Here is a 27140-nt window from a genome sequence, read left to right on the forward strand (position 1 = left end):
TGTAGCCTTTGAACAAAGTATACATTTTTTTTTTACACTTGAGTCACCTTGGACTACACCTTCAAGGCTCACAACTTTGACACCTGAGCATTCTATTGACATGACTAAGTTAAGGGCATGACTCTGATACCAGGTTTAAAACTACGGACCCTCCACAATGGTATGATATTGAGTCACCTTGAATTACACCTTCAAGGCTCACAACTTCTTTGTTCGACACCTGAGCATTCTATTGATATGACTAAGTTAAGGGCATGGCTCTGATATTAGGTTAAAACCACGATGCTCCATAATGGTATGATATTGAGTCACCTTGGATTACACCTTCAAGGCTCACAACTTCTTTGTTCGACATCTGAGCATTCTATTGATATGACTAAGTTAAGGGCATGGCTCTGATATTAGGTTAAAAACCACGATACTCCATAATGGTATGATATTGAGTCACCTTGGACTACACCTTCAAGGCTCACAACTTTTTTGTTCGACACCTGAGCATTCTAGTGACATGACTAAGTTAAGGGCATGACTCTGATACCTGGTTAAAAACCACGACCCTCCACAATGGTATGATATTTGTCCACTTTGAGTATAAACTCTCATGATTTTGCGTTTGATTTTCCTAAAAAACTTCATACCAACCGAGATAGTGTTCCTTACTTATAAACTCATGATCGTAACTTAGAATAATGTGACGGTAATTGAGATGCTTACTTAAATAAATTTAAAAAAAAAAAAAAAACAATACTCCACTAGCATGAGTTGCACTCGAGTTCAACTTTAATGAAACTAGATTTCATTGAACGTGACTTAACTTTAGGCCAGTCGTAAATGAAACTCAAGGACACATTATATCACCAAACATGAAGGTCCGCTTTCACACATCTTTAAGAAAAGGAAACGATCTTCTACAATGTCGAGGCGAGACAATTCCTTAATACACGTTTACTTGAGATAATTTTTTCGACTTTCTATACACGTATATACAAACGCAAACGCTTTCATTAGACAGTTTCGAGTTTTCGGTTCGAGTAAACGATGAATATAGACAAAACTACGAAAATCCTCAATTCCCCATATAGGCAGCACTTCTATTAGCAGCATCCTTTTGCAGCTGCCACTCTTTATCTTTTAGATACATCAGAACCGGTGGCTGCTCACTTCTCAAATCAATAACACCGCAGCCATACAGGTTTGGCCTTTCATAACCATGGAAAAACATGTTTTTTTGGTTCTCATTCGTGCTGTAAGCTGCAGGGAAAGCTGCAGGGAAAGCTGCAGGGAAAGCTGGATAACGCAATGGACTCTCCATATTCATTGTTGGATACAAATGTTCATACCTTGAAGTATCATTTCTTTGCAAGTTCATAACGTTTCCAGAAGCATTGTAGGGAGGTGCCCGTACTTGATTCTCCCGATATTGACGAAGCCATTCCGAAGAACTCATTCGATGCGACGACGGATACATATTCGTAAGACCACCAATCATGGGACCATGTTCATATGTAGCTTGAGGGGCAGTCCAATTTGAATAAGCACTTCCTGAAAATGTATCATTTTGGTCAATGTTTCTAGAGATGTTAGCATTGGTAGCATTAGTCCAAACAGCATCATCAGGTAAATAAGGAGCTGAAGGTACTGGGGTGGAATAGGGAGGAGGTGGAAAAAGGTCGGATTTTCCAGATTTCGAGCTCGGAATCGACGCAGAATTCTCAGTATCGTCGAGTTTAAGACTGTTCACGAATGCCAGAGTTAACTCATCAATGGGCTGCAAACCAGGCCCTTTCTCTGTAACAGGGTTAAAAGTAAAACCTTTATTGATCACCCAGGCACTAAGTGAAGGAGGGCCAGTTGATATGGTGCCTTCTGAAACATCATGCTGCTGCTCAAATGGCTTGTTTCTGCTGAGATTATGAAAAGCAAAGGGATCGGTCTGGCCCTGCGTCTGTTGTATAAGTAGTGACGTGGCACGCCTCAAACATTCATCAGAAGATATAGTCTGAGCCTCTGTGCTTTTCGGTGACGCTTCATCGCTCCCTGCAATAGAGATTGGTGCCGAATTGTATCTCGTGAGGGGCTTGAAAAGAATGACTTCTTCATCTTCCAGTTCTTTCTTATCTGGAAGTTCATTTTGTTCTACTTTGTCATGAATGATCCACTCGGGATAATCCTTGGCGATATTCGAAATTTTAGTAGCAGCAACCGTTATGCGATAAGCACGGTGTTCAGCTCCGCATTCGAAGTTGTCGATGTGTTCCCAGTGCGATGAGAAATCCAATGGTTCATGTGCAAAAGCTAAAGGAGTGAAGCCTCTTAGCTCATAATCTTCCCACAGAGGGATAGCAAGAGAACAATGTGCCTCAGCTGTATGAACATTCAGCTTCTGTACAAGCTCAACAAAAGCACCAAAAAAGTATGACATGGAGCTTCTAGTTTTTGCATCAGAACCATATCTTACTACTTCATCAAGAACGCTTGGTAACCATTCCACGAAAACGAGCACTGCAGGTAAAAGAGGGGATGATTCCCATTGGCTCGTCTTCAGCGATCTCTCGACTAGACGTCCCATGACAATAAAGGTAGCAACCAATGCCAAGTGGGTTAGCTCAAGTTGCTGCAGATCATTCAGGTTAGCTTTACTGAGAAGATTCTGTACCATGAAGATGAATATGGAAGCAATTTGGATGGCTCGGAAAGGGCCGGTTCGCACTGAATCCAAAAGTTCGTACGACTCTAATGAAACGTTTAATTCAGAATCATCTAGAGACAAGAGTTCATCCAGCGATCTCATCATAGATGAAAATGTGCTTGTGAATTGCTCCAAACTGTAATGTATTGAAATCCATCAAGAAATGTTAGAACTCAGAAAAAAATGGTGGACATGGAATTGGCAAATCAAAGAAAACGTTAAGTGACTCTTAATTATGATATCCTACATCACTTGGAGAGGATAACGAAACATTCTTTATAAGAGTGTGGAAACCTCTCCCCAACACACGCGTTTTAAAAACCTTGAGGGAAAACCGAAAAGGGAAAGCCTAAATTGGTCAATATTTATTAGCGGCGGGCTTGGGCTGTTACAGTAAGGATCGTACAACAACGCACACACTCGATCTAGATAAACACTATTGGGAATCATGACTCTCCACAATGGTTTGATATCGTCTACTTTGAGCATAAGCTCTCATGGCTTTGCTTTGGGATTCCCAAAAGGCCTCACACCAATGAAGATAGTATTCCTCACTTATAAACCCATGATCTTCCACTAAATTAACCAATGTGGGACTCGCTCCCAATAATCCTCAACAATCCTCCCCTCGAACAAAGTACACTATAAGCCTCTCCTGAGGCTTATGGAGCTCTCGAATAGCCTCCCCTTGATCGAGACTCGACTCCTTTCTCTGGAGCCCTCGAACAAAGTACACCCTTCGTTCGACACTTTAGTCACTTTTTTACAGTAAGAATCGTACAACAACGCACACACTCGATCCAGATGAACACAAAGAACAGGAGAGAGATTTCAGGTATGTACACTAAGTAAGAGAGAATACAGAAANGCTTTACTGAGAAGATTCTGTACCATGAAGATGAATATGGAAGCAATTTGGATGGCTCGGAAAGGGCCGGTTCGCACTGAATCCAAAAGTTCGTACGACTCTAATGAAACGTTTAATTCAGAATCATCTAGAGACAAGAGTTCATCCAGCGATCTCATCATAGATGAAAATGTGCTTGTGAATTGCTCCAAACTGTAATGTATTGAAATCCATCAAGAAATGTTAGAACTCAGAAAAAAATGGTGGACATGGAATTGGCAAATCAAAGAAAACGTTAAGTGACTCTTAATTATGATATCCTACATCACTTGGAGAGGATAACGAAACATTCTTTATAAGAGTGTGGAAACCTCTCCCCAACACACGCGTTTTAAAAACCTTGAGGGAAAACCGAAAAGGGAAAGCCTAAATTGGTCAATATTTATTAGCGGCGGGCTTGGGCTGTTACAGTAAGGATCGTACAACAACGCACACACTCGATCTAGATAAACACTATTGGGAATCATGACTCTCCACAATGGTTTGATATCGTCTACTTTGAGCATAAGCTCTCATGGCTTTGCTTTGGGATTCCCAAAAGGCCTCACACCAATGAAGATAGTATTCCTCACTTATAAACCCATGATCTTCCACTAAATTAACCAATGTGGGACTCGCTCCCAATAATCCTCAACAATCCTCCCCTCGAACAAAGTACACTATAAGCCTCTCCTGAGGCTTATGGAGCTCTCGAATAGCCTCCCCTTGATCGAGACTCGACTCCTTTCTCTGGAGCCCTCGAACAAAGTACACCCTTCGTTCGACACTTTAGTCACTTTTTTACAGTAAGAATCGTACAACAACGCACACACTCGATCCAGATGAACACAAAGAACAGGAGAGAGATTTCAGGTATGTACACTAAGTAAGAGAGAATACAGAAAATGCAGAAAGCACTGTCTAAATATATATATATATATATATATATGATTTCAGTATATATAACTTTACCAGATATAGTCATCTACTATATATCTATACCCAGTCTCACAAGTATCATCGGTCTCAAGTTGACTCTAACAAGCTAAACAACTTTATAAGCAAAGCATTCCTAAATGTTGCACAAAGTCATGTATACATGAATTAGGAGTTTCTTAGACTAAAAACAATATGAATGTATATATATACCGAACGTTGAGCGACTAAAATACCTCGAATTTATGAAAAAGAAAGCCAATGTTCTGATGAGCAGAGAAAACAAGTCGGTCTCTAGAGACTTGCGATCATCTTTGGTTTGTGATTTGATTTCTAAACAGCACTTCTCGGACGGTCTCAAGAAATCGAACTCGGCGTCCCTAGATAGGGAAGGCATAAGAGATGACCTATTCTGTAAGGTCACATAGTTAAAATGTGGTAAAAACAACCAGAAAAGGTGTAGAGGGTAAGATAGAAACTAAATGAGTCTTACTCTTTCAAATAGTAACAAAAGGTTGTCCCAAGCATCTGGAAAAGGCTCTTTGACTGCAGAACTTCTCACACAGTGGTACATGGCGAGAAACTGATCATTAACATACGTTGCCAATACAGCCAACTGGAAAGAAACTATGAACAGTTTGAGTAAAACATACTATACTATCTCATATCATGATTGGAAAAAAGAGTTCATAAGATGATTCTGTAACAGCCCAAGCTCACTGTTAGTAGATATTGTCCGCTTTGGCGCGTTATGTATCGTCGTCAGCCTCACGGTTCTAAAATGCGTCTACTAGGAAAAGGTTTCCACACCCTTATAAGGAATGTTTTGTTCCCCTCTCCAACTGATGTGGGATCTCACAATCCACCCCCTTGGGGGCCTAACGTCTTTGCTGACACACCGCCCGATGTTTCGCTCTGATACCATTTGTAACAACCTAAGCCCACCACTAGTAGATATTGTTCATTTTGGCTCGTTATGCATCGTCGTCAACCTCACAGTTTTAAAACATGTCTACTAGGGAAAGGTTTTCACACCCGTATAAGGAATGCGAAAGGTTCACACCCTTATAAGGAATGCTTCGTTCCCCTCTCCAACCGACGTGGAATCTCCCCCTTGGGGCCTAACGTCTTCGTTGGCACACCGCCCGGTGTCTGGCTCTGATACCATTTGTAACAGCCTAAGCCCACCGCTAGTAGATATTGTTCGTTTTGGCTCATTATGCACGTCGTTAGCCCCACAGTTTTAAAACATGTCTACTAGGGAAAGGTTTCCACACCTTTATAAGGAATGCTTCGTTCCCCTCTCCAACCAACGTGGAATCTCACAATCCACCCCCCTTGAGGATCCAGCATCCTCGCTGGCACACCATCCAGTATCTGGCTCTGATACCATTTGTAACAGCCCAAGCCCACCACTAGTAGTTATTATCCGTTTTGGCCCGTTACTATCATCATCAGCCTCACAGGTTTAAAACGCGTCTACTAGGGAAAGGTTTCCACACCTTATAAGGAATGCTTTGTTCCCCTCTCCAACCGATGTGGGATCTCACAATCCACCCCCCTTGGGGACCTAGCGTCCTCTCTGGCACACCACACGGTGTCTGGCTCTAAAACCATTTGTAACAGCCTAAACCCACCGCTAGTAGATATTGTCAACTTCGGCCCGTTACGTATCGCCATCAGCCTCACGGTTTTAAAACACATCTACTAGGGAAAGGTTTCCACACCCCTTATAAGGAATGCTTCATTCTCCTCTCCAACCAATGTGGGATCCACAATCCACCCCTGTATATCACCGTCAGCCTCACAGTTTTAAAACATATCTACTAGTGAAAGGTTTCCACACCCTTATAAGGAATGCTTCAATCCCTTCTCCAACTTATATGGGATCACATAGATTTCCTTTTTGCAGTAATAAAAAAGGTCACCTGATTATGGGGGTTTCCACTATCAGGCCAAACCATTGTTGCTTCTAAGTAATGAGTAGCAGCAGCTAACCACTTATGGGAATGGACATCTGGTTTTTCATGTTGTTCCATGTACCTAGAAAGATCCCCAAGGCAAACTAAGAGACGGTGACATAAGAATTGACATGTCTTCTTTCTCTTTGGATCAATGCCTTTAGAGACACCAAAAGCCTTATATAACAAGCCTTCTTTTTGAACACCATTATACTCCCTGATTTTCAATATCAGTTTCTGATAGAACTTTGTTGCTTCCATGAGAAACAACCTAAATTCTGCAATATGATTGCTACTACTTCGCTGTGCATCATTAGAATGTTGTCCTGTCCCCAACTTTGGGCTCTCTACATTTGCAGAGCTTCTCTTTATCCGCTTCCGAAACTCGTCGATTAGCTTGTAATGAAGCTTCCATAGAGAATATTCAACATCTTGAAGCTCTAATTGTTCATGTTCATTAAGGAAAATTCTCTCGTAAATTGAACAAACTTTGTAGTATAGATCTTTGACATCTGAATGTAATATCCCTTTGGAAAGGATTGATGCTGTTAACTGCTTTTCCAAGCTCACAACCTGCAATGACTCACATCATGAAGCAACCATAACAACATGAAATGTAATGCAACAAATTACCTCATTAAGCAAGCTCTCCTTTTTGCTTTGATTTGCAGAGGTAGCCATGGTTAAAATTGAGCAGCTGATTTCAAGGTACACTACCTTTGGAACATCAAGTGTATTATATTCTCATGTAAGTTAACCTGTGAGAAGTGAAACAATGAGAGGAAAGAAAGGAAGGAAAAAGATATCTAACCACCCAAGCCCACTACTAGCATATATAACTGCTTTAGCCCATTATGTATCGTCATCAACCTCACGATTTTAAAACACGTCTGCTAGGGAGAGGTTTCTACACCCTTATAAGGAACGCTTCGTTCCCCTCTCCAACCGATGTGGGATCTCACAATCCACCCCTTTGGGGGCCTAACATCCTCACTGGCACACCACCTAATGTCTAGCTTTGATACCATTTGTAACAGCCCAAGCCCATGGCTAACAGATATTATTCGTTTTGGCCCATTATGTATCGTCGTCGGCCTCACGACTTTAAAACGCGTCTACTAGCCCTTATAAAGAATGTTTCGTTCCCCTCTCCAAGCGATGTGGGATCTCATAATCCACCCCTCTTGGGGACTAGTGTCCTTGCTAACACACCGCCTTGTGTCTGGCTCTGATATCATTTGTAACAACCCAAGCTCACCGCTAGCAGATATTGTACACTTTAGCCCATTACGTATCACTGTCAGCCTCATGATTTTAAAACATGTCTGCTAGGGAGAAGTTTCTACACTCTTATAAAAATGCTTCATTCCCCTCTCCAACGAACGTGGGATCTCACAATCCACCCATTTGAGGGCCCAACGTCCTCATTGACACACCACCCAATTTCTAGCTCTAATACCATTTCTAACAACTCAAGCCCACTGCAAGCAAATATCGTCCGTTTTAGCCCGTTATGCATCGCTAACGGTTTTAAAACGCGTCTACTAGGGAGAGGTTTCCACACCCTCATAAGGAATGCTTCATTCCCCTCTCCAACCAACGTGGGATCTCACATATACAAAGACATCATATCAAGCAAGGGTGAAGCCAAAAACAAAGGAAGGTCAACACTACACTCATTACAAAAATTTCTAGCTCCACTCCTAGTTTCAATTACTTCAAACCATACTTGAAGTAGTGGAAGAAGCATTCTGATGCGCAGCAACATTCAAACAATCCTCTCATTTTCATTTAGTTTGTGAGCAAGTAAGATCTCAAAGAACAATTCGTGAACATAATGAAGAAACATCCCAAAATTCAACCGAAAACAAAGAACTAAACTCCAACTACAGAACCCTACACATAAAAAATCCATTCCCAGAAGCCAAAATTGAAGTCCAGATGAAAATCAACACCCTATGACTACTGGGTGTGGTTCGTTTCAAGGGTATTCCCAAAAACTCACAGGAATTCTGTAGAAGAAGAAGAACACTGAATCAAACACCAGAAACAGATTTTACGAAACCCCACATGAAGTAAAGTAAAGAACAGCCGTCCCAAGAAGATCACAAAGCAAAAGGGCAAAAAAACAAAGTAAAAAAAATGGATAGTAGCAATAAACAAACCTCGTAGAAATTAGGCAAAAATCGATCATCGCCATTAAAGAATCAGAGCAAACATATTTGAAGCAGAGGAGGCCAAAACAGATTCTCCAGCCAAAAGCGCACACTTGGAGGGTACACAGAGACGAGAATCGAAAGCTATGTAAGAAGACCACGACACCTCTACGCAGTAAAAAAAAAACAGATAGAGCAAAAGGGTGTCGATAAAAAAAAGAAAAAGATCAAAACTTACATAAAATAAAAAAAAGGCCAAGACCAGTCGAGCTAATTTAAGAAATGATCATTCATAAATAGGGAAGCAAAGTCACGAGAATATATGCTTAAAGTAGATAATATATAGTATAATTGTGTTAAGCCATGGTTCCTAAACGAAAATCTAAATTTATGAAAATGTAATTATTATAAGCAATTTTATATACCAAGTGGGATTATTTTTTTAATTGTTCATAGAAAAATTCCAAAAGAAAACTAAAAAAATGAAGAATAAGTAGTAGCCATGTTGATTGACTAGTTACACAAGATTACTTGTATTCCAAGCTAACCCTTCTCGGCTTTCATAATACATAGATTAAAATAAATAAAGGTGGACGTTTTAGAATTTTAACTCTGTTAGCGTAATTGAGTGAATAAGACATTAATTATTATTAATTATTTAATTTTTTATAATAATTTTGAATTTATGTTCGAAATTTTCATATGGTTATTTAAATGCTAAATAATTTGTTTAAGGATAATAAAGTAATTATTTGTTAATTTAAATATTTTTTTTATAAAGTTTTAACATTTATTAAAAAAAAAAGGAAAATAAAAACGCCGCATGGATGGTATTTGGTAAGGTGGTTACGGGTACAATGATCATTGGGCTGCAATTGTCTACGGAGTGATAAAGAGTGTTCATGGTGAGCTCTACATCCACAGCCGTTGAATTTCATGATGACACTTTGTAAAGGTTACTAACCGTTGATTAGAAATGGGGCCCAGAAGATGGAAGGTTGAAGAATCTGAACCCTAGAAAGGTGCAGATTTTCAACCCTAATTTCTTCTGGTCTATGGATAGTCTAAATCTGATTACCGTCACGAGGGCCCACTTATCATCGATGTTGAAAAGATGAGAAACACTCAACAACGACGCTGTAATGCATTAAGGTTTACACGAGTTGGGTTAGAGAAATATTTTGGATCAATCTAAAATTTAGGGTTAGTTGGATTAGTGACCCGAACAATTTGATTATAGTTCACGATCTAACCTCATCCAACCCTCAACTTTAGGATTGAATTGTCGGCTTGTTTTTTTAATTATTTAAAAAAAATCAAATATCAAACATTTACAAGTCAGAACGCATCACTGTATCAGTTACAATCGTCAAAATTTCGAGTTAATTCAGTTGGTCAAGTTGACTCAATAGTTGAATTATTATAGCATTTTCTCTCGGGGGCCCAATTATCTTACAAATGTAGATGAGGATCAGGCCATGCGTTTGGCGTCTCTCATATCGACCACTAGAGATGTCCACGAGTGGGACAGGAACTATGACGACTTCTCCATTCAATTTAATTGGACAAGAACTAGGTCACAACAAAATTCTTTACTCGGAGTTATTCTATTGTGTTAATACAAATTCATCATGTGAAGATAGAAAGATTCGAATCTCTAACCTCTTGATTATAGGTATGTCTAAGCCAGTTAAACTGTATCAAAAAGTGCACAAGATATTTGAATTACGTATCTGCTCGTTAGATTACGTATAGAGACTGATAGTCATAATGAGCATAGATTAGTGATAATTGACATATACTCTCGTTCTTTTTCATACCGAACGTTTAAATTTTCATACCAGTTAATGTGATAGCAATTCAAAAGTCAATGAGGTGTCACTGTTGCTATCATACAAGACTCCGATTACATTTTTGAATGATGCCACATGTCCGAAAATGACTACTTACATTATTGACCATTCAAAGTAAGCAATAAATTTAAACAAAGACATAGACCAAGGTTTTATATTTATTAGACAAACTCCTTTGAAAAATCAATCCAATTAGTAGGAAAATGATATATGTCGCTGTAAACATTACGATGAAAAGATTGAATGCAAAGATCGAATGAAAAATATCTCTACATATGAATCAGACCAATCCAATCCATAAAATATCTCTACATGTATATTTTAAAATTAAAAATAAATTCGAGTCGCTCCGTTAAACCTAATTTAGTTTCAAAAGAATTCGTGAACCAATCCAATTCAATCCATAAAATTTTCATTTACGTGAATTCAATTCAACCAAAATAAGTCATAATTCAACCCAAACCGTACGAACTGAATTGAGACGATCAGATTTTTTGAATCATCGAGCATCCGTTGCTTTCATTTATATGATAAAAAGTCCATAAAATGGGAATAAAGATCAAAGAATAAACAAAAACAGGGGGAGAGAGAGAGAGAGAATATATGATGGGGTTGAAGGGTAGAAACCATAAAAAGGAAACCGCTAGTAAATATTGTCCACTTTTGTCCCGTTACATATCACTGTTAGTCTCACGGTTTTAAAATGTGTCTACTATGGAGAAGGTCTAGCCCTACTCCAACTAGTGTCTCGCACGGCTAGTGACTGGCTCTGATACCATTTCGTAACAGCTCAAGCACACCACTAGCAGATATTGTCCGCTTCGCCTCGTTATGCATCGCTGTCACAATGGAGAGGGTTTAGCCCTACTTCGACTAGTGTCTCGCACCATCCGGTAACTAGCTCTGATAATATTTGTAATCGCTCAAGGTTACCGCTAGCAGATATTGTCCACTTTGGCCCGTTACGTATCATTGTTAGCCTCACAATTTTAAAACACGTCTATTATGGAGAGGGTCTAGCCCTACTCCGACCAGTGCTTCACACCATCCAGTGACTAGCTCTGATACCATTTGTAACAGCTCAAGCCCACCACTAGTAGATATTGTCTGTTTTGTCTCGTTACGCATCGCTATCACGATGGAGAGGGTTTAGCCCTCCGACTAGTGTCTCGCACCATCCGGTAACTAGCTTCGATACATTTGTAACCGCTCAAGGTCACTGTTAGCAAATATTGTTAATTTTGGCTCGTTACGTATCATTGTCAGCCTCACAATTTTAAAACACGTCTATTATGGAGAGGGTCTAGCCCTACTCTGACCAGTGCCTCGCACCATCCAGTGACTAGCTCTGAAACCATTTGTAACAGCTCAAGCCCACCACTAGCAGATATTGTCCGATTTGGCCCATTACGTATCGTTGTCAACCTCATGGTTTTAAGACACATCTAGCCCTACTCCGACCAGTGCCTCGCACCATCAAGTGACTAGCTTTGAAACCATTTGTAACAGCTCAAGCCCACCACTAGCAGATATTGTCCAATTTAGCCCATTACGTATCCTTGTCAACCTCATGGTTTTAAGACGCATCTAGCCCTACTCCAACCAATGTCTCGCATCATTTAGTGACCGACTTTGATACCATTTGTAACAGCTCAAGCCCACTACTAGCAGATATTGTCCGCTTTTGGCCCGTTACGCATCTCTGTCAACTTCACGGTTGTAAGATGCGTTTTAAAACTATAAGAGAAAACCCGAAAGAAAAAACCTAAAAAAGACAATATCTACTAAAGGTAAACTTACACTAATAATCAACTTTAGCGCGTTTGAAGAAAGATTCAAGATTGCAATTAATGACACCCCACCATGGGAGTGTCGAAAAGTCTACAAAAGCAAAGCAGACCAACAAGAAACACCACTACTACTACTAAACATATAAAAACAACGAGTCAAAGAAACAAACAAACCAACAGCACTGACAAAGACACCCATGTTTTCTGCCTTACCTCTCTCTCCCTCCTTCCTTCCTTCCTTCACTTTCCCGTGTCCCCATTTACTTTGAGAGGACTGTTCAGAGTCAAGCCAAGTAGGCCAGCGTAAGTGTTAAGACTCCAGAAAAGATATTAAAAGCACCACTACCTTTCCCCATGATCGCTTCACTTTAGCACACCCACAAGGCCCTTCGCCTTCAAGGGCCCCAACCAAGTCTACCCATTTAATGATCCACCGGACCCAAGTTCAAATTCAAAGCTATGCATCTAAGTCCAATGTCCCCATTTGACTACCTTATCTGACAGGGAAACTCCTCATTTATAAACAGTTGTAATGACCTGTTCTTGAGAGTAACTTATCAGACTTGGGTTGACCCATGGGGATGGGTTCCTCAACAACACTATGATGATAAGATTTGTATTGCCCAACTAATAAACTCCACCGGATTCAAATAGGGTCACGGTTAGGAATCACGAACCTGTTGAGGATGGCTAGGAGGGAGTCCCACAATGGTATGATATTGTCCACTTTGAGCATAGCTCTCGTAGCTTTGCTTTTGATTACCCCAAAAGACCTTGTACCAATGGAGATGTATCCCTTACTTATAAACCCATGATCATCTCCTTAATTAGCCGACGTGGGACTCTCTCCCGACATTCGAGGGTGAATTTTCTATCCTATCATGTCAAATGATCATGGGTTTATAAGTAAAGAATACCATCTCTATTTGTACGAGATCTTTTGAGGTAACCAAAAGCAAAGCCACGAGAGTTCATACTCAAAGTGGACAATATCATACTATTGTGGAGGGTCAATAGTATGACATTGTCCACTTTGAGCCGAGCTCTCGTGGCTTTGCTTTTGGTTACCCAAAAGGCCTTGTACCAATAGAGATGTATTCCTACTTATAAACCCATGATCATCTCCTTAATTAGCCGACGTGGGACTCTCTCCCGACATTCGAGGGTGAATTTTCTATCCTATCATGTCAAATGATCACAAGTTACTTCAGGCTTTGAAAGGAGGGGAAAGGAAAAGGGAAAGAGGAAGAAAGAAAGAAAGCTAGAAACGACAAAAGCTTACAAGATACAACACAAAAGGTAACAAAATGTCAAGATTCCACACGCACAAGACCTTCCTTTTTCTTTATTCACCTCTACTAACACTAATTGCCTTAAAAATGACCCAAAACCGAATTAGTCTTCGCATTTATGTTACATTTATTGAGTGGTGAGTGTTGACTACAAGATGAGCTGAGCAGTAATAATGATAGACAGATCAAATTTACGAACAAAGATTTATCAGGATTTGCACTAAATCAAGATCCCTCCTATTATAGAAACTGAAAATTGTATGTAAACTGTAATGGGTTTGAAGAAAAATCCATAGAACAATCATTAATCTTCAGCTCTTGGAACAAACAAGGGAGAAAATGAGGCTAGTTCTTATTCTTTTTTCATGAGAAGAACAGATTCAGAACACCAAATTTTACAATTGAAGCAGTAATCATCTATCATTCTCGGGAAATACATCATTACAAACATTATCACTCAGCAGCAACATATAAAATNAAAAAAAAAAAAAAAAAAAAAAAAAAAAAAAAAAAAAAAAAAAAAAAAAAAAAAAAAAAGAAGAGGAATTCAAGAAGTGGAAGAAGAACCTGGAACTCTAGGCGATGTCAATGGGAACAGAGGCAACAGCCGAGGCTCAGATTCTCGAGGTGTAGTGGTCGGTGATGGATGTAAGTAAAACCCCTTTTCTTTAATCGCTTTATCTTCCGCCTCAGCTTCCGATTTCGCATTCGCCAACCCAGATCGATCAAACGGGTCAGGAATAAGCGGCGTGACCGGACTAAGAGCAAGCGCCGGAAAATCCAAAATGCTAGGAGAAAGAATCTCAGGGTTTCTCGGAGAAAACCCAGAATTACAACTCGAACCAAACCCCGGAATCAACGGGTTAATTTTAAGTTTATTCAAGGAGTTTCTCCGCTCATAGAGCTTAAACCCAGATTGCTGCCTTTTGGGCAACGATTTAATAGGCGGAATGTGCGTTTTCGACACAGAATCAGCGTTGGAACCACCAGAAACCGGCTTAGCAGAAGCTTGCTTAGCAGTTTGAGGAGATCCGGTGAGCATTTGAACTACTTGTTTGAAAGAGGAGGAATCGGCTTGGACGAAGGTAGTGGGATATGGGTTTACAGATTCGGATCGAGTGATGGGTTTTGGAGGCGGCGGAGAAGGGTTTTGTTGGTGAATTGAAGAGGTTTCCATTGATGGGGTTGTGATCAGTGGAGAGGTTACAGAGATGGGAAGAGAGAGAGATAACAGGGGAAGGTGTTGAGAATCAGAGGCGTGGGGTTGAGGGAGGGTTGGATTGATTTTGTTGGTCATTTGTCATTTTTTGTTTTACTGTACAGTTTGAAAATTTTTGAAGATTCATCATCAACATCGCACCTGCCAAACACGCTCCCTTCCCTAATTAACCAACCATTAAGCAAAGCATACACTTTTTTTTTCTTTCCCCTTAAATCTCTCAATGTTTAGAACAATATCCTTTAGAAACTTTAAAAAAAAATAGTAATAATATACGTGCATCTTAAAAATATTTATGAACTTGTTTCGTTCATATATTGATAGTAAAAACTTTTTTGAACATGTTTTTTTACAAAAATCGAGGGGTTAATGCTATATTTAAAATATTATGAATATTTTTTAAACATAATACTAGATGAAAATTACACGTCTGCTAGTTTAAGAAATGATCAGTGGTTTATAATCAAATAATACTATCTCCTCCATTGGTATGGGGTTTCTGGGGAAGCTCAAAGCAAAGCCACGAGAGCTTATGCTCAAAGTGGACAATATCATACCATTGTGGAGATTTGTGATTCCTAACATGGTATTAGAGTCATGCCCTCTAAGCTCAGCCATGCCAATAGAATCCTTGTGAGCTTGGCAACATAGTAAAAAATAACTAAGACTCCAAAAGCTCCAGGAATCTTGTTACCATTTATTGGTTTAGTGTCGACTATTGATTGATAAAGTTAGCTTGAATCTATCAATTTAGGACAAATAAATGGTTACATTTCTAAGTGTAGGTATCGGGAACATAACTCTCAAATTCATTTTTCTTACCTTCGACCTTCTTTAAGTTGAGCGGTTGAATGATTTTTTGTAGTTGGTACCTTAAATTTTCAAACACTTCAATAATATATTAATTTTGACTTAGTTCTGAATAAAAATTATTAGTATTTTGTTTAAAATATATATATAAATAAATAAAAGTTCAAAAACAATTATTAGGATCAATATAGGAACGAAAATTGTCTATTTACATCTCATAAATCGTTTTTAAAAATTTAATTTTTTTTCTAAAAGTTCAGAGGATTAATATTAATTTTGAAAGTAAATAATATTTTTAAAATGTGATATTAACCGTTTCATCTATATATACAAAACGTAGCAATATTAACTTTAAAAAATAAATAAATTATTAATGAAAATTTTAAAACTATTTTTCAACCATTTTTCAAAATAATTTATTTATATTTTTTTTAGTTTTATTATTAGGTAAAATTTAAGAGTATTTTTATTAATTTATTTTAAATAAAATAAATAAAAAGCAAAAGGCCGCATGTGAAGAACACTCGCGTGAGATGAGAGTGGGAATGGTATCCGGTATTCAATTGGCTGGGTATCATCAGAAAGACAGCTATGCAGAGTTTTCCCGACTTTGACTTCTCTCCAGTCTCGTGGCAGATTCCGTAATATCACCAACTCCAAAGGTCATTTATTAATACCCCTTAATTATCTCCAAAATTACCATTAATTTTAACAAAATAAAATAAAATAAAATAAATAAAGGTATATTTGAGTATTTTTTACCCAAAGTTATGGCCGACAATAAGAAGTAAAAAAAGCTGATACCATCACGCCCGAGTTATTTTAATATGTTTTGTTATTATTTTTGTTAATAGAAGTGAAGGCTATTCGTACACATTAGCACGAGTCATTTTAGCATGTTTTATCTTCTATGACATGTTTTCTAGAAAATCAGTTACTTTTCTTAAACGACTTATAAAGATATAGGCTATACCCACATACCAACATGTATTGTACTTACTCTCGGGATTTTCAAGAAACTATATGCTTTTCGTAAATTACGTATAAAAGTGAAAATTGTCCTCACAAGTGTCTTTTTTTAGTACGTTCTGTCCTTACCTATATGTTTTCTATAAAAATTATGAATTTACCAAATACAAGATTACTCTAAGCCAAACACACTTAACTTTAGAGTTCGTATAGTCAGAGCCCGAAATACAAATGATAACAAAATGGAGAAGGACCACTGTTGTAAGAATGTGACATGTGTAGAGGATTATTATTTTGAGTGCCCGGATTTCAGTCCACCGTCTCACACCCCTCTAAATATCCTTCCACAAAAGTTTTAATATAAATATTTTTAATATTAAAAAATATTCTTATTACGTAAGACATAAACTTTGTGTTAAAACATTATCATGGACTTACGTATTTGAAAACATCTTTAAAATGACACAACGAAAATATTAAATGAAGTAAATAAACATTTAAATTAAATACATCGTATTCTAATTTAAGTCTAAGAAAATAAATGTAATTACCCTATACATGCGTCATGATCTCGAAGTACGATGCTGTCGTCAGCCGTACAAGAGTGAGGCCTATCATAGCAATCTATTTTTCTACCGCTATTCTAAGTGAGTAATTAGACGTGTACTTAATTTCTCTACCTACGGTCTACACGTGCGAGTATGGACCCATCCATCCGACTCATTCCCTTGGCTCATCGTCCACATTCAGCCTTTCACCCAATGTCCAAGTCAAACAAAAAGGCCCATCCTTGAGCATCAAAGTGCAGCCCAAGAAGAAAGCTTCTCTAGTTAACCCAACCACGACCAAGTGATACAAGCTCATCAGTGGCCCACAAAAGCACACTGACCCCGACATAAATAATTGCAACCAAATTAATACCATTCGATAAAAGAAAATAAAGATCTAAAATACCAACGAAATAAAATGTGATCATATAATAAATTCAATAATATTTCATAAACAAAAATATAATATAAAGTTAAATATAATTTTTAAAGGCTCAAATTTTGATAGTGGAACGGAAATTCAAAGGAGTCGTTCCAGATGGAAAATGAAAAATATAATTATTATCTCTGATCCCTTTTAGATAGGAGTTTAACGAGTTAAATAGATATCTCTGGATCCGCTAATTTAATTTTTTAAAATTGAATTTGGTTAAATAAATAGTAGTATTAATTCAATAATGACGTAATATATATATAAAAAAAAAAACCAAGTTGGGTCCCACTTGTTGGCAGCGTTGATTGAGTAGGCGAGATGGTAGGGGCCGACCCCACCAATCACCAACGTGCCACGCTGGATTTGATATTTTATAATTCCCTCTGATTATGACACGTGGACTTTCTCCTTCACTTTTGCTAGCCCTTGGGCCCCACTCCCATTTTGCCGCGCCGCACTGGGACCCACCTCCCAATATAGCTCCCCTTTCTGATAAAATCGTAGGCTCCACGGGATGACCGGAGAACCAACCTCCTCTCGTCTGCGTGCGTCCCACACTTCCTTCTTTTTCTCTATATTTCTTCGTTTCTTTCCCATTTCAAATTGTAATATCTGTAATCCACAAGCGGAGAGGGAAACGAAACAAACGATTCTGAAATCACCGATTTCCCGGCGATTCTGTACTGTTTTTGATTCAAATATGGCTCCAATGCTGCTCGGAGGATCCATCCTTTTGCTCATCTCCTGGTCAGCTTCTATTGATTCTTCTTGTTTCTGTGAATCAACGATTAATGTGATACTAGGTTTATCTGTAGTATGAATGCGATTGAGCGGCGACTTTTATTTTATTTTATTTTATTTTGTTACGTTTCTTTGTTTGTTTATTGAAATTCTGCTGTTGGATTTTGTAGACGAAGGAGACTAAGAACGTTTGACTTTTTGGTGGTAAAAGTTTAGGGTTTAGAAGAACAGGTCAAATTTGTTGATTTTTAGATAAGGAGGAGGGTTAGAGGGGGGAAAACTGCGATTTGGGAGCTCCTAGATTTGGACTTTCTCTTGGTGTTTGATGGGATATATTGGGTTTCAAGGGATTTTGGTACTGATGGATATGAGATTATTGGTTGAAACGATCTTGTTCTTGATTGATCTTCATGGCTTTGATTAGCCATTTCAATGTCCTGCTGCTAAAAACACGAAGAAATTCTGTTTCTGTGGATGTTTTGCTTTCTATTTTCTTAATTATTCATGGGATTTATTGAATTCGGGTTCTGGAGAGCTGTATGATTCGAACTAGTTTGTTTCTAAACTTCCCTTTTGATCAATTCAAGCCTTCTTCTCAGCTGGAGAAGAAGAACAAGAAGAAGAACAGCAAATAGTTTCTTAAGTTTTCAGTGTTTGAGAAACCATGGAGGAAGATCCTAATTCTTGGTTAAGAAGAACCAAATTTTCCCACACAATTTGCTACCGTTTAGAGTCCTTACGATTGCCTTCCTTTCCTATCACATCTCCTTCTCGTCCTAAATCTACCCTTAACAAGCAGAGGTCTCTATCTCCACCTTCACAAACTACACTCTTAAGCACATTTAAGGATGCACGTAATGATTCGAAGCGATTTTCAACTCCGCAACCTTGTAGACGAGAGCCGAGAGAAGAGAAGGGTAAAAGTGTATTCAATAAAGAAGCTAAGGTGCATAATTCCTCAGAGGAAGAGAAGTTAAGAAGCCCTGTAAGGCATCTTGCATCATTTAAAGGCAATGAGAGATCCACGTTCATGAAGGAGGGTTCTTGGACCAAATTGTTTGAACACAAAAGAGGGAAGGTCACTGCTGTTGATGCTGTTGATGAATTCTCTGTTGACTTGTCTAAGTTGTATTTTGGATTTAAATTTGCTTATGGAGCTCATAGTTGCCTTTACCACGGACTTTACTTCGACAAAGTTGTTGCTATTAAGGTCATCAATCTACCAAAACACGACGAAAATGGCGATCTTGCAGGTCGCATAACGAAGCAGTTTGGTCGGGAAGTAATTCTTTTATCTCGTCTTCATCATCCCAATGTTATTAAGGTAAACTACTTGCTACTGGTTCATGACAAGTTCATCTGAATTATAGTTCTTAGGCTGTCTTTAACGTTCGATATGAGTTCCCGAGTTCCTGGTTTCTGGTCGCAAAGGAAAGAATCTGTATAATCAGTTATGGATTGAAAGTATTGTATTCACATTGTTTTGCAGTTGGTAGCAGCTTGCAGAAAGCCTGGTTATTGGATCATAACAGAGTATCTATCTCAAGGTTCGTTAAGGGCATATCTACACAAACTTGAAAACAAATCTCTACCACTTCAAAAACTGATTGCCATTGCATTGGACATTGCTCGTGGAATGGAATACATTCATTCGCAACGCATCATTCATCGAGATCTCAAACCCGAAAATGTTCTTATTGATCAAGACTTTTGTCTTAAGATTGCTGATTTCGGCATTGCTTGTGAGGAAGCACATTGTGATACACTGGCCGACGATCTCGGAACTTACCGTTGGATGGCTCCCGAGATGATCAAACGTAAACATTACGGACGGAAGGTCGATCTCTACAGCTTTGGACTTATCCTGTGGGAATTGGTGGCAGGAAGAATCCCATATGAGAATATGACTCCAATCCAAGCAGCTTATGCAGTTGTTAACAAGGTAATAGTTGTTTTGTACCATCTTGTTTCTTCACAACTGAAACACTGTTCTTGTTGTTTGTTTCAGAATATCCGACCAGTCGTCCCGAGCGAGTGTCCTCCGGTGATGCGGGGATTGATCGAGCAATGTTTGTCGGTGCAACCAGCGAACCGGCCGGAGTTTTGGGAGGTGGTGAAAGTGCTAGAGCAAGTTGAGAGTTCAGTTGGGGGAGATGGGACATTGATGAATGTAGAGCAGAAGCCAAGTTGGGAAGTTCACAAGAAAGGTTTAAAGCATTGGATACAAAAGCTTGGTACTCATCATTCCCACACTTCTCTATCCTCCAAATCTAAATTCATATGATTCTTTCTCTGCCTTTTTTCCCTTTTAGGTTCAATGTAAGATTAAAAGAGAACTTTTGCAGATTTTTTGGTTCTTCATTTGTTCTTGTTTCTAGCATTCTCGTGACTGAATTGAAGACTATCAAAGGCTTGAATGCTTGGAATTCTGTCCTTATCTGTTAATCCATTTGATTTTGATATGGCCATTATTAGTTCGGCTTCACCTATGACATGTTGTCAACAAAGCTAAATTTTAATTTTGTGTTTGAAAAGATTGAAAAAAAAGTCATGTTCCAAACTGGTTAGGGACTTTAGTCATTCCAGATGGGTTCTAAGTGTTCGAGTTTTAGCACTAATGGACCAAAACCGAGGTACGTTGGTCAAATTATCCATGAGACTTGTAATTTACAAATTTGTTTCGTTTGAACATAAAATATTTGATAATTAAGTTTATTGTTTGAAAGGAAGTATTCATCGGAAGAAGTAAAAACCAAGGTATTTAGTCGTGAATTATGGTTTGACATATATATCATATTTTGATACTTTATTATAGACAAAATTTTGTAGGGTTACACTCTATTACATGCAAAATTTTGTATGGTTGATGATATTTAGCCTCTCGGTACGGTTTACAGGCAAAATTTTGTATGGTTGATGATATTTAGCCTCTCAGTACGGCTTGTATGATTAGAGATAAATTTACGGTTTACAGGCAAAATTTTGTATGATTACGGATATTTAGCCTTTTATTACGGTTTACCGTAGGAATCAGCTCTTGATTTTGTAAATGATTATAAGCAAAGAACTTTCACCAACATTTATGTGTGATGGTTGTATCAATAACAAATATTTGCCGGTAGTTTTTTAAATGATTATAAACAAACAACTTTCACCAGGGATGGTTTTAGCAAATATTTGACTTTTGTTTTAGCAAATATTTGACTTTTGTTTTTTAAAGGATAAGTATCTCCACATCGAGAAACTGACATTCAACATTTACTTTTTGATCGTCTCGAAATAATAAGCGATCAACATACTATGGTATTTTGTGGTCTCATTTTCTTTGTCACTCAATCCTAAGTTTGGAGACTTCATTGTTGCTCCATCTCTAAGTTGGGAGTTTCATCGTGGCCCATTTCCTAGAGGTCTTGTTGTTTCTCTATCTTCATCGTCCCGAGGCTTTGTCATCGCTCAATCTCCAATTTAGGAGGCTCCATTGTCGGTCTACAACTCGTTGTTGGGGTGAAATTCTCTGTTTATAATCATAAAATAAATTACAAGAATATGAAAAGAACAATAAATGATAAATTGATACAAATATTTGTCTAAATTAAAAGGGCAAATATAATAGCTATGGTAAGCTTTAATGAAAGTAAAATATCTAGAGATTTGCATATAATAAAATATCAAATATGATATATATGATAAATTATAATTGATGACTAAGTATCCGTCCTTTGTTCACTCCCTTAAAAAGTCAAGATGTCGCACACCTCATGTTCATGGTGTCACTTATTTGCCTTAAATTCATGCTGTTCTCCTAATATGGTATTAGAGTAAGGTTGGTGTAAATTGTTTAATCTCTTGAAATTCTTAGTATGCTATGTGGGAAGAGGATCATCATCAAAACTACACACATTTCGTCAAATGGGTGCTTTTGAAGAGACGTAGGAAGAAGCACCACAAAGTTCGAATTGTCAGAGGAGAAAGAAATTATAGCATTGAAGCAAAATCAAATATGGGAACTAGAGTTATAAGGCTTAATTGGTTAGTCATCTCTTGCAAGCGGGCATACAAATAAAGCGTCGCCCTGATGGATCAATGAAGAAATACAAGGCTTGATCGGTTAGTTGCTCGAGGATTCACCTGAATGAATCAATCAAGAGATACAAAACTTGATGGTTGCTCGAGGGTTTTCTCAACAATATAGTATGACTATGATAAAACCCTTAGTCCAGTGGCGAAAATCACTACCATACCGGTCCCACTAGTGCTTGCGGCAAGTAAAAATTAGAAATTATGGCAGATAAATATGAAGAATGCTTTCTTGCCCGAAGAGTTGGACTAGAAATTTACAATTGGTATCACAAGTCGGTACAACTAATCTACAGTTTTCCTAGTAGAAAATTAAATATTTCATGCTAGAACAAAACATGTGGGGGTGTACTACCATTTTATTAGAGAGAAAATCCCGAAGGTGGCAAACTTGTTTACAAAAGAGCTGAATACTAGTAAATACGAGGGCTTTTGCTGTCAGCTCAATGTGGTACGACAAATGAGAACTAGTGCTGAGGGAGAGTGTTAAAATATCATCCCTAATCCAATAGGGTCAAACCTAATAACGGTACGAATCTATTGTCTATATATTTTAGGAATAAAGATATATATATATATATATATATATATATATATATATATATATATATGTTTTAGAAATAAATAGTCTAGCCTTACTATAAATACGCCTCCACCCTATTAATTTTTCGAGCCTAAGCAATCTCAAACAAATAGTAGTATAGTACCCTTTATAGACTCTTTTGTAATCTTCTCTTGATTGGTCTTAATAAAAGCTCGAGTATTTCCCACAAAATAGTTGTGTTCAGACCTTTTAACTTATCAATGTCAATAGAATTTTCAAATGTCGAACAAAAAAATTGCGAGTCTCAAATGTGTAATTAAAGTGACCCAAATATCAAACAAAATGTGTAATTAAAGTGACCCAAATATCAAACAAAAGGTGTACTTTGTTGGAGGGCTCTAGAGAAGGAGTCTAGTCTCAATTAAGGGGAGACTGTTCGAGGGCTTCAGAGAAGGAGAGGCTCTATGATTTACTTCGTTCGAACAAAGAATTACTGAGAATTATTGGAAAGTGTAACCCCAAATTGGCTGATAAAAGAAAGATCATAGGTTTATAAGCAAGAAACATGATCTCTATTGATACGATGCCACTTGAAAAAATCAAAAACAAAACTAAGAGAGCTTATACTCAAAGTGAATAATATGATTCCATTGTGGAGGTCCGTTATTTAACTAAATAGAGTGCCTTCAACTCGCACCTACCTCGTACCATGTGCTTCAACTCGCACCAACCCCATCGTATTAAACAAAGCTTTAGCGTCTCGCACCTACCACATCCCATGTGAAGTGGACTTAACAAAGCTTCATCGTCTAGGATACTCATTCCAAGTGTTATAATAGCTTTTATATATGCAAACACTAACACGAATTCCAATAATTAAATTATGATGCATTTAAAATAAGATATTGCCCGTTTTATCTCGTTATGTATCGTTATCAGCCTCACGATTTTAGAACGCGTATGCTAGGGAGAGGTTTCCACATTATTCTCCTTTCCAACCAATGTGGGGCCTAGTGTACTGATTAACACACTGCTCTGTGTCTAGTTCTGATACCATTGGTAACAGGCCAAGCTCACCGCTAGCAACTATTGTCCGCTTTAGCCTGTTACGTATCGCGGTCAACCTTAAGGTTTTAAAACGTGTATGTTAGGGAGAGATTTTCACACCCTTATAAAGAACGCTTTTTTCTTCTTCCCACCCTACGTGAGATCTCACCTTTATAATCATGGTTTTTCCATCATATTTTTTTTTTTAGACATTTCTAATTCATGGTTTCTCGTATAACATATGCATAATTATATTCATGGTATCTCGTATAACATATATATGTATAATATGGTGTTTTCTATAAGATATACATAATTATATTATTAGCAAATAATTTTAGTCAACATAGTAAGTGTTATTCATGCATCAAACAATTCATCCAACCTAATTCTTCCGCAGTCTAATATATGAGAATGGATCTTAAAACTCATTTGTAAAACTACACCCACCAAATTATCCTAAAATCAACTTAAATATGGACCCAAAAAGCCAAAAAATTNAAAAAAAAAAAAAAAAAAAAAAAAAAAAAAAAAAAAAAAAAAAAAAAAAAAAAAAAAAAAAAAACGTTTAGAGTTGTCGAGCTGCATACAAGTTGCATGGTGAGGATGAGTTACATGTGAATCGACTTTTCATTATTATAAAAATGACTAAAATACCCTTATACTTTATTTTTCAGATGTCTCCCATCTTTCCACACCTTTACTTGCAACCACTCGTTCCCATCTTCCATGAGTTCATCAGACGATATCAAAATAAATTTGAACTTATTAATCTATAAAGTTTAATAAGCGTCTTTTATAATAATTTGACATTATTTGAAGAATTTCGAAGATAGAGCAAAACGATAAAAACTTGTATATAAAATAAGAGATTAGTATACTTTTAAAAATAACTTTGATGAGTTTGTCCATCGTTAACGTATCGATATTTTCTCAACATAATCGTGAGACAAGAATATCATCAACATAGGCCATTTGGGATCATGATCCTATGAGCCCACAACCAACATAGGCCATTTGGGATTACACTTACAACTAAACTACTAACTTTGGTGGCACCAACAAAGCCCTCATTTGAACAAGGATAAGGATAAGGATGAGGATGTCCCTAATTGATATTCACTTTAAACTATACTTCCATAATTTCCTCCTCATGTTTGTGCTCGAATCTCGATTTGTTCTGTATCTATGCACGTGCCTAAATTTACGTTAAAAACGTGCGCAAAATAATATATCATATTTGATGATCTTTTTTTTCCTTTTAAATATTACATGTCAAGGTTTCATTACTCCTATTCTTCCCCATATTTTCTTTGCATATATCAAAAGAGAAAAAGCCATAACTTTTCGAAGATTTTCAAGCTCCCAACGATGGCGAACAATTCCATCCATAGTCCATCTTCGTTGAAATCCGACCTAAAACTGATAGAGAAGAATAGAGGAGAGGAAATGAAAGCCCTTTACTCGAGGCTCCATTCTCTTGTCCCAAACCAAAGCCTAAGGATTTTTTTTTTCTTATACTCTATTTTTATCGTTTGTTGAAATAACTCCAAAAAAATTTCGAGTTGGGTGCAGGAAGGTGAAACGATGTTGTCGGATCAGATAGGAAACGCCACGAATTACATAAAACAACTCAAAGAGAACGTGGAGAAATTGAAAGAGAAGAAAGAGAAGCTATTGGGATTGGGAGAAGAAAGTACAATGGTGCAAGTTGAAGCTCATCAAGTGGGTTCTTCGTTGGAGTTTCTTTTGACTACTAGATCTGATTATCACTTGATTTTAAGACAAGGTGGTGGCTTACGAAATACAAATGTGCTCGTTCCTTGGAAAACTCCTATGGGATGAGTGACCTATTCGCTTCCCCCATTTAACACAGCTGCCTCATCTGCAACAACGCCATCCCCCATAAGGATTTGTATTATGACTCCTCGCTTCTTTGACTTGCAACCATTGATACTATTCTTCTAATGTGAATGGTTATTTGGAAGATACTCAACCTGGTTTGTCTTATAATTTACTGTTGTCCATTTCAAAAACCCAAGTCCTTGGCAAATAAGATTGGTTCTTGTTTCACTATAGGTAAAACTCCCTCATTGATGTAACACACACGACACTCTTGCACTTGGGGGAGTTTTGGCTTCAATGCTCAACATTATCTAATCTTGACAACACAACTACCGTGTCGAAACTGACACTCTTGACACACTTGTGTTGTCTTCATTCAACCCTTTTCCTGACATTCTTGTTCCACTAGACACATAAAATGTGGCTTACTATCACGATTGTACATTTTAACCGTGCAATGTTTTGTTCTTGACACTCTCATGACAAGTCTTAAGGAGAACTTAAGCCCCATATATATATTTTGCCTAATTTTGTAGCTTTGTCCGACCTTAGGTGAGATTTGCATAATCTAGATTCAACACCTGATGACTCTGACCTTTTCCTTTATCCTCTGTGACATGGTCATGCTACTTAATCCTCGCTTAGTGAAAACTATCCTCACAAACATCAGAAGTCCTTTCAGCATAATTTTTCCTCACTCACATGCATAGTAAAAAAATCGGAGAATTAATTGGTATTGGTACCGTGCACAAACCCTAAACCCTAATATAAAACATCATAATAAATTAAAAAATATTTTAGAAGAAAAAAATATACTTCAACCTAACATTTAAAAATTCTACTTTTAATACTATAATATCATCTTCAACATTTAAAAAACAACACTTATTTATTTATTTACTAAATAAATAAATATAAATATATATATAAAAACTAAGAAACAAAACTAACTTCTTATTATTATTACATATACATATATTTATATTTATATATAAAAGTGAAGCATGACGAGCTCAAAACGAGGCAGAGGTCGAAGACCGAATCTCCATCCCGATCCTCATTTAGCTAACAAAGAAAAGTCTCTCTCCACCCCTTTTTCATTTGTAGCTTAAACTAAAATTTTCAGTTACATTTAAAATGGATTCTTTCCAAGCCTCAACCTCACCAGATATGTCTACCTTATAAGAAAATTATTATTATTATGATTAGTTAAAACAAATAGAGTGTCTTCAACTTGCACCTACCCCATACCATGCGAAGTGGGTTGAACAAAGCCTCGACAAACACACTCACGTCTAGAATATCCCACCACTATGAACTTCTTGCATTTGATAGCAAACTCAT

At 37.5% G+C, this 27140-nt stretch overlaps 3 protein-coding genes across 6 annotated transcripts; 1 reads left to right on the forward strand and 2 right to left on the reverse strand.

Annotated features, from left to right (window-relative positions):
* Positions 1–852: 852 nt before the first annotated feature.
* LOC111802443 (protein SMG7L) lies at positions 853–8811 on the reverse strand. Its single transcript, XM_023686810.1, has 6 exons — positions 8638–8811; positions 7106–7230; positions 6440–7045; positions 5005–5127; positions 4748–4923; positions 853–2825 (listed from the first exon to the last, which is right to left on the reverse strand). The coding sequence occupies exons 2-6, from the start codon at positions 7151–7153 to the stop codon at positions 1067–1069; spliced, it is 2712 nt and encodes a 903-aa protein (XP_023542578.1). The 5' UTR covers positions 7154–7230; positions 8638–8811; the 3' UTR covers positions 853–1066.
* Positions 8812–12021: 3210 nt separating this feature from the next.
* LOC111802564 (VQ motif-containing protein 4-like) lies at positions 12022–14866 on the reverse strand. 3 transcript variants are annotated; one of them, XM_023686975.1, is made up of 2 exons: positions 14131–14866; positions 12022–12190 (listed from the first exon to the last, which is right to left on the reverse strand). In XM_023686975.1, the coding sequence occupies exons 1-2, from the start codon at positions 14858–14860 to the stop codon at positions 12174–12176; spliced, it is 747 nt and encodes a 248-aa protein (XP_023542743.1). In that variant the 5' UTR covers positions 14861–14866; the 3' UTR covers positions 12022–12173. The 3 variants fall into 3 exon arrangements, with proteins under 3 accessions (XP_023542743.1, XP_023542745.1, XP_023542744.1); XM_023686977.1 differs by lacking the exon at positions 12022–12190 and adding an exon at positions 13128–13147; XM_023686976.1 differs by lacking the exon at positions 12022–12190 and adding an exon at positions 13370–13450.
* A 3201-nt stretch (positions 14867–18067) lies between these two features.
* On the forward strand, positions 18068–20772 carry LOC111802495 (serine/threonine-protein kinase HT1-like). Of its 2 annotated transcripts, XM_023686888.1 has the most exons (4): positions 18068–18289; positions 18454–19607; positions 19773–20225; positions 20292–20772. In XM_023686888.1, exons 2-4 carry the CDS (start codon positions 18948–18950, stop codon positions 20565–20567), a joined length of 1389 nt encoding a protein of 462 aa, XP_023542656.1. In that variant the 5' UTR covers positions 18068–18289; positions 18454–18947; the 3' UTR covers positions 20568–20772. The 2 variants fall into 2 exon arrangements, with proteins under 2 accessions (XP_023542656.1, XP_023542655.1); XM_023686887.1 differs by having other exon boundaries at positions 19773–20772.
* The last annotated feature ends 6368 nt before the right edge of the window (positions 20773–27140 follow it).

The sequence above is a fragment of the Cucurbita pepo genome, chromosome LG09 (assembly GCF_002806865.2).
Source record: "Cucurbita pepo subsp. pepo cultivar mu-cu-16 chromosome LG09, ASM280686v2, whole genome shotgun sequence".
Lineage (NCBI taxonomy): Eukaryota > Viridiplantae > Streptophyta > Magnoliopsida > Cucurbitales > Cucurbitaceae > Cucurbita > Cucurbita pepo.

What these genes read in the sequence shown, in the direction of transcription:
- LOC111802443 (XM_023686810.1), bottom strand. Translation starts at nt 7,153, where the DNA reads ATGGCTACCTCTGCAAATCAAAGCAAAAAGGAGAGCTTGCTTAATGAG. An exon ending in AGGAGAGCTTGCTTAATGAG is followed by an intron (nt 7,046 to 7,105) that starts GTAATTTGTTGC and finishes GAGTCATTGCAG; the next exon opens with GTTGTGAGCTTGGAAAAGCA. An exon ending in TTCTTTTTCATAAATTCGAG is followed by an intron (nt 2,826 to 4,747) that starts GTATTTTAGTCG and finishes AATACATTACAG; the next exon opens with TTTGGAGCAATTCACAAGCA.
- LOC111802564 (XM_023686975.1), bottom strand. Translation starts at nt 14,860, where the DNA reads ATGACCAACAAAATCAATCCAACCCTCCCTCAACCCCACGCCTCTGAT.
- LOC111802495 (XM_023686887.1), top strand. Translation starts at nt 18,948, where the DNA reads ATGGAGGAAGATCCTAATTCTTGGTTAAGAAGAACCAAATTTTCCCAC. An exon ending in ATCATCCCAATGTTATTAAG is followed by an intron (nt 19,608 to 19,772) that starts GTAAACTACTTG and finishes ATTGTTTTGCAG; the next exon opens with TTGGTAGCAGCTTGCAGAAA.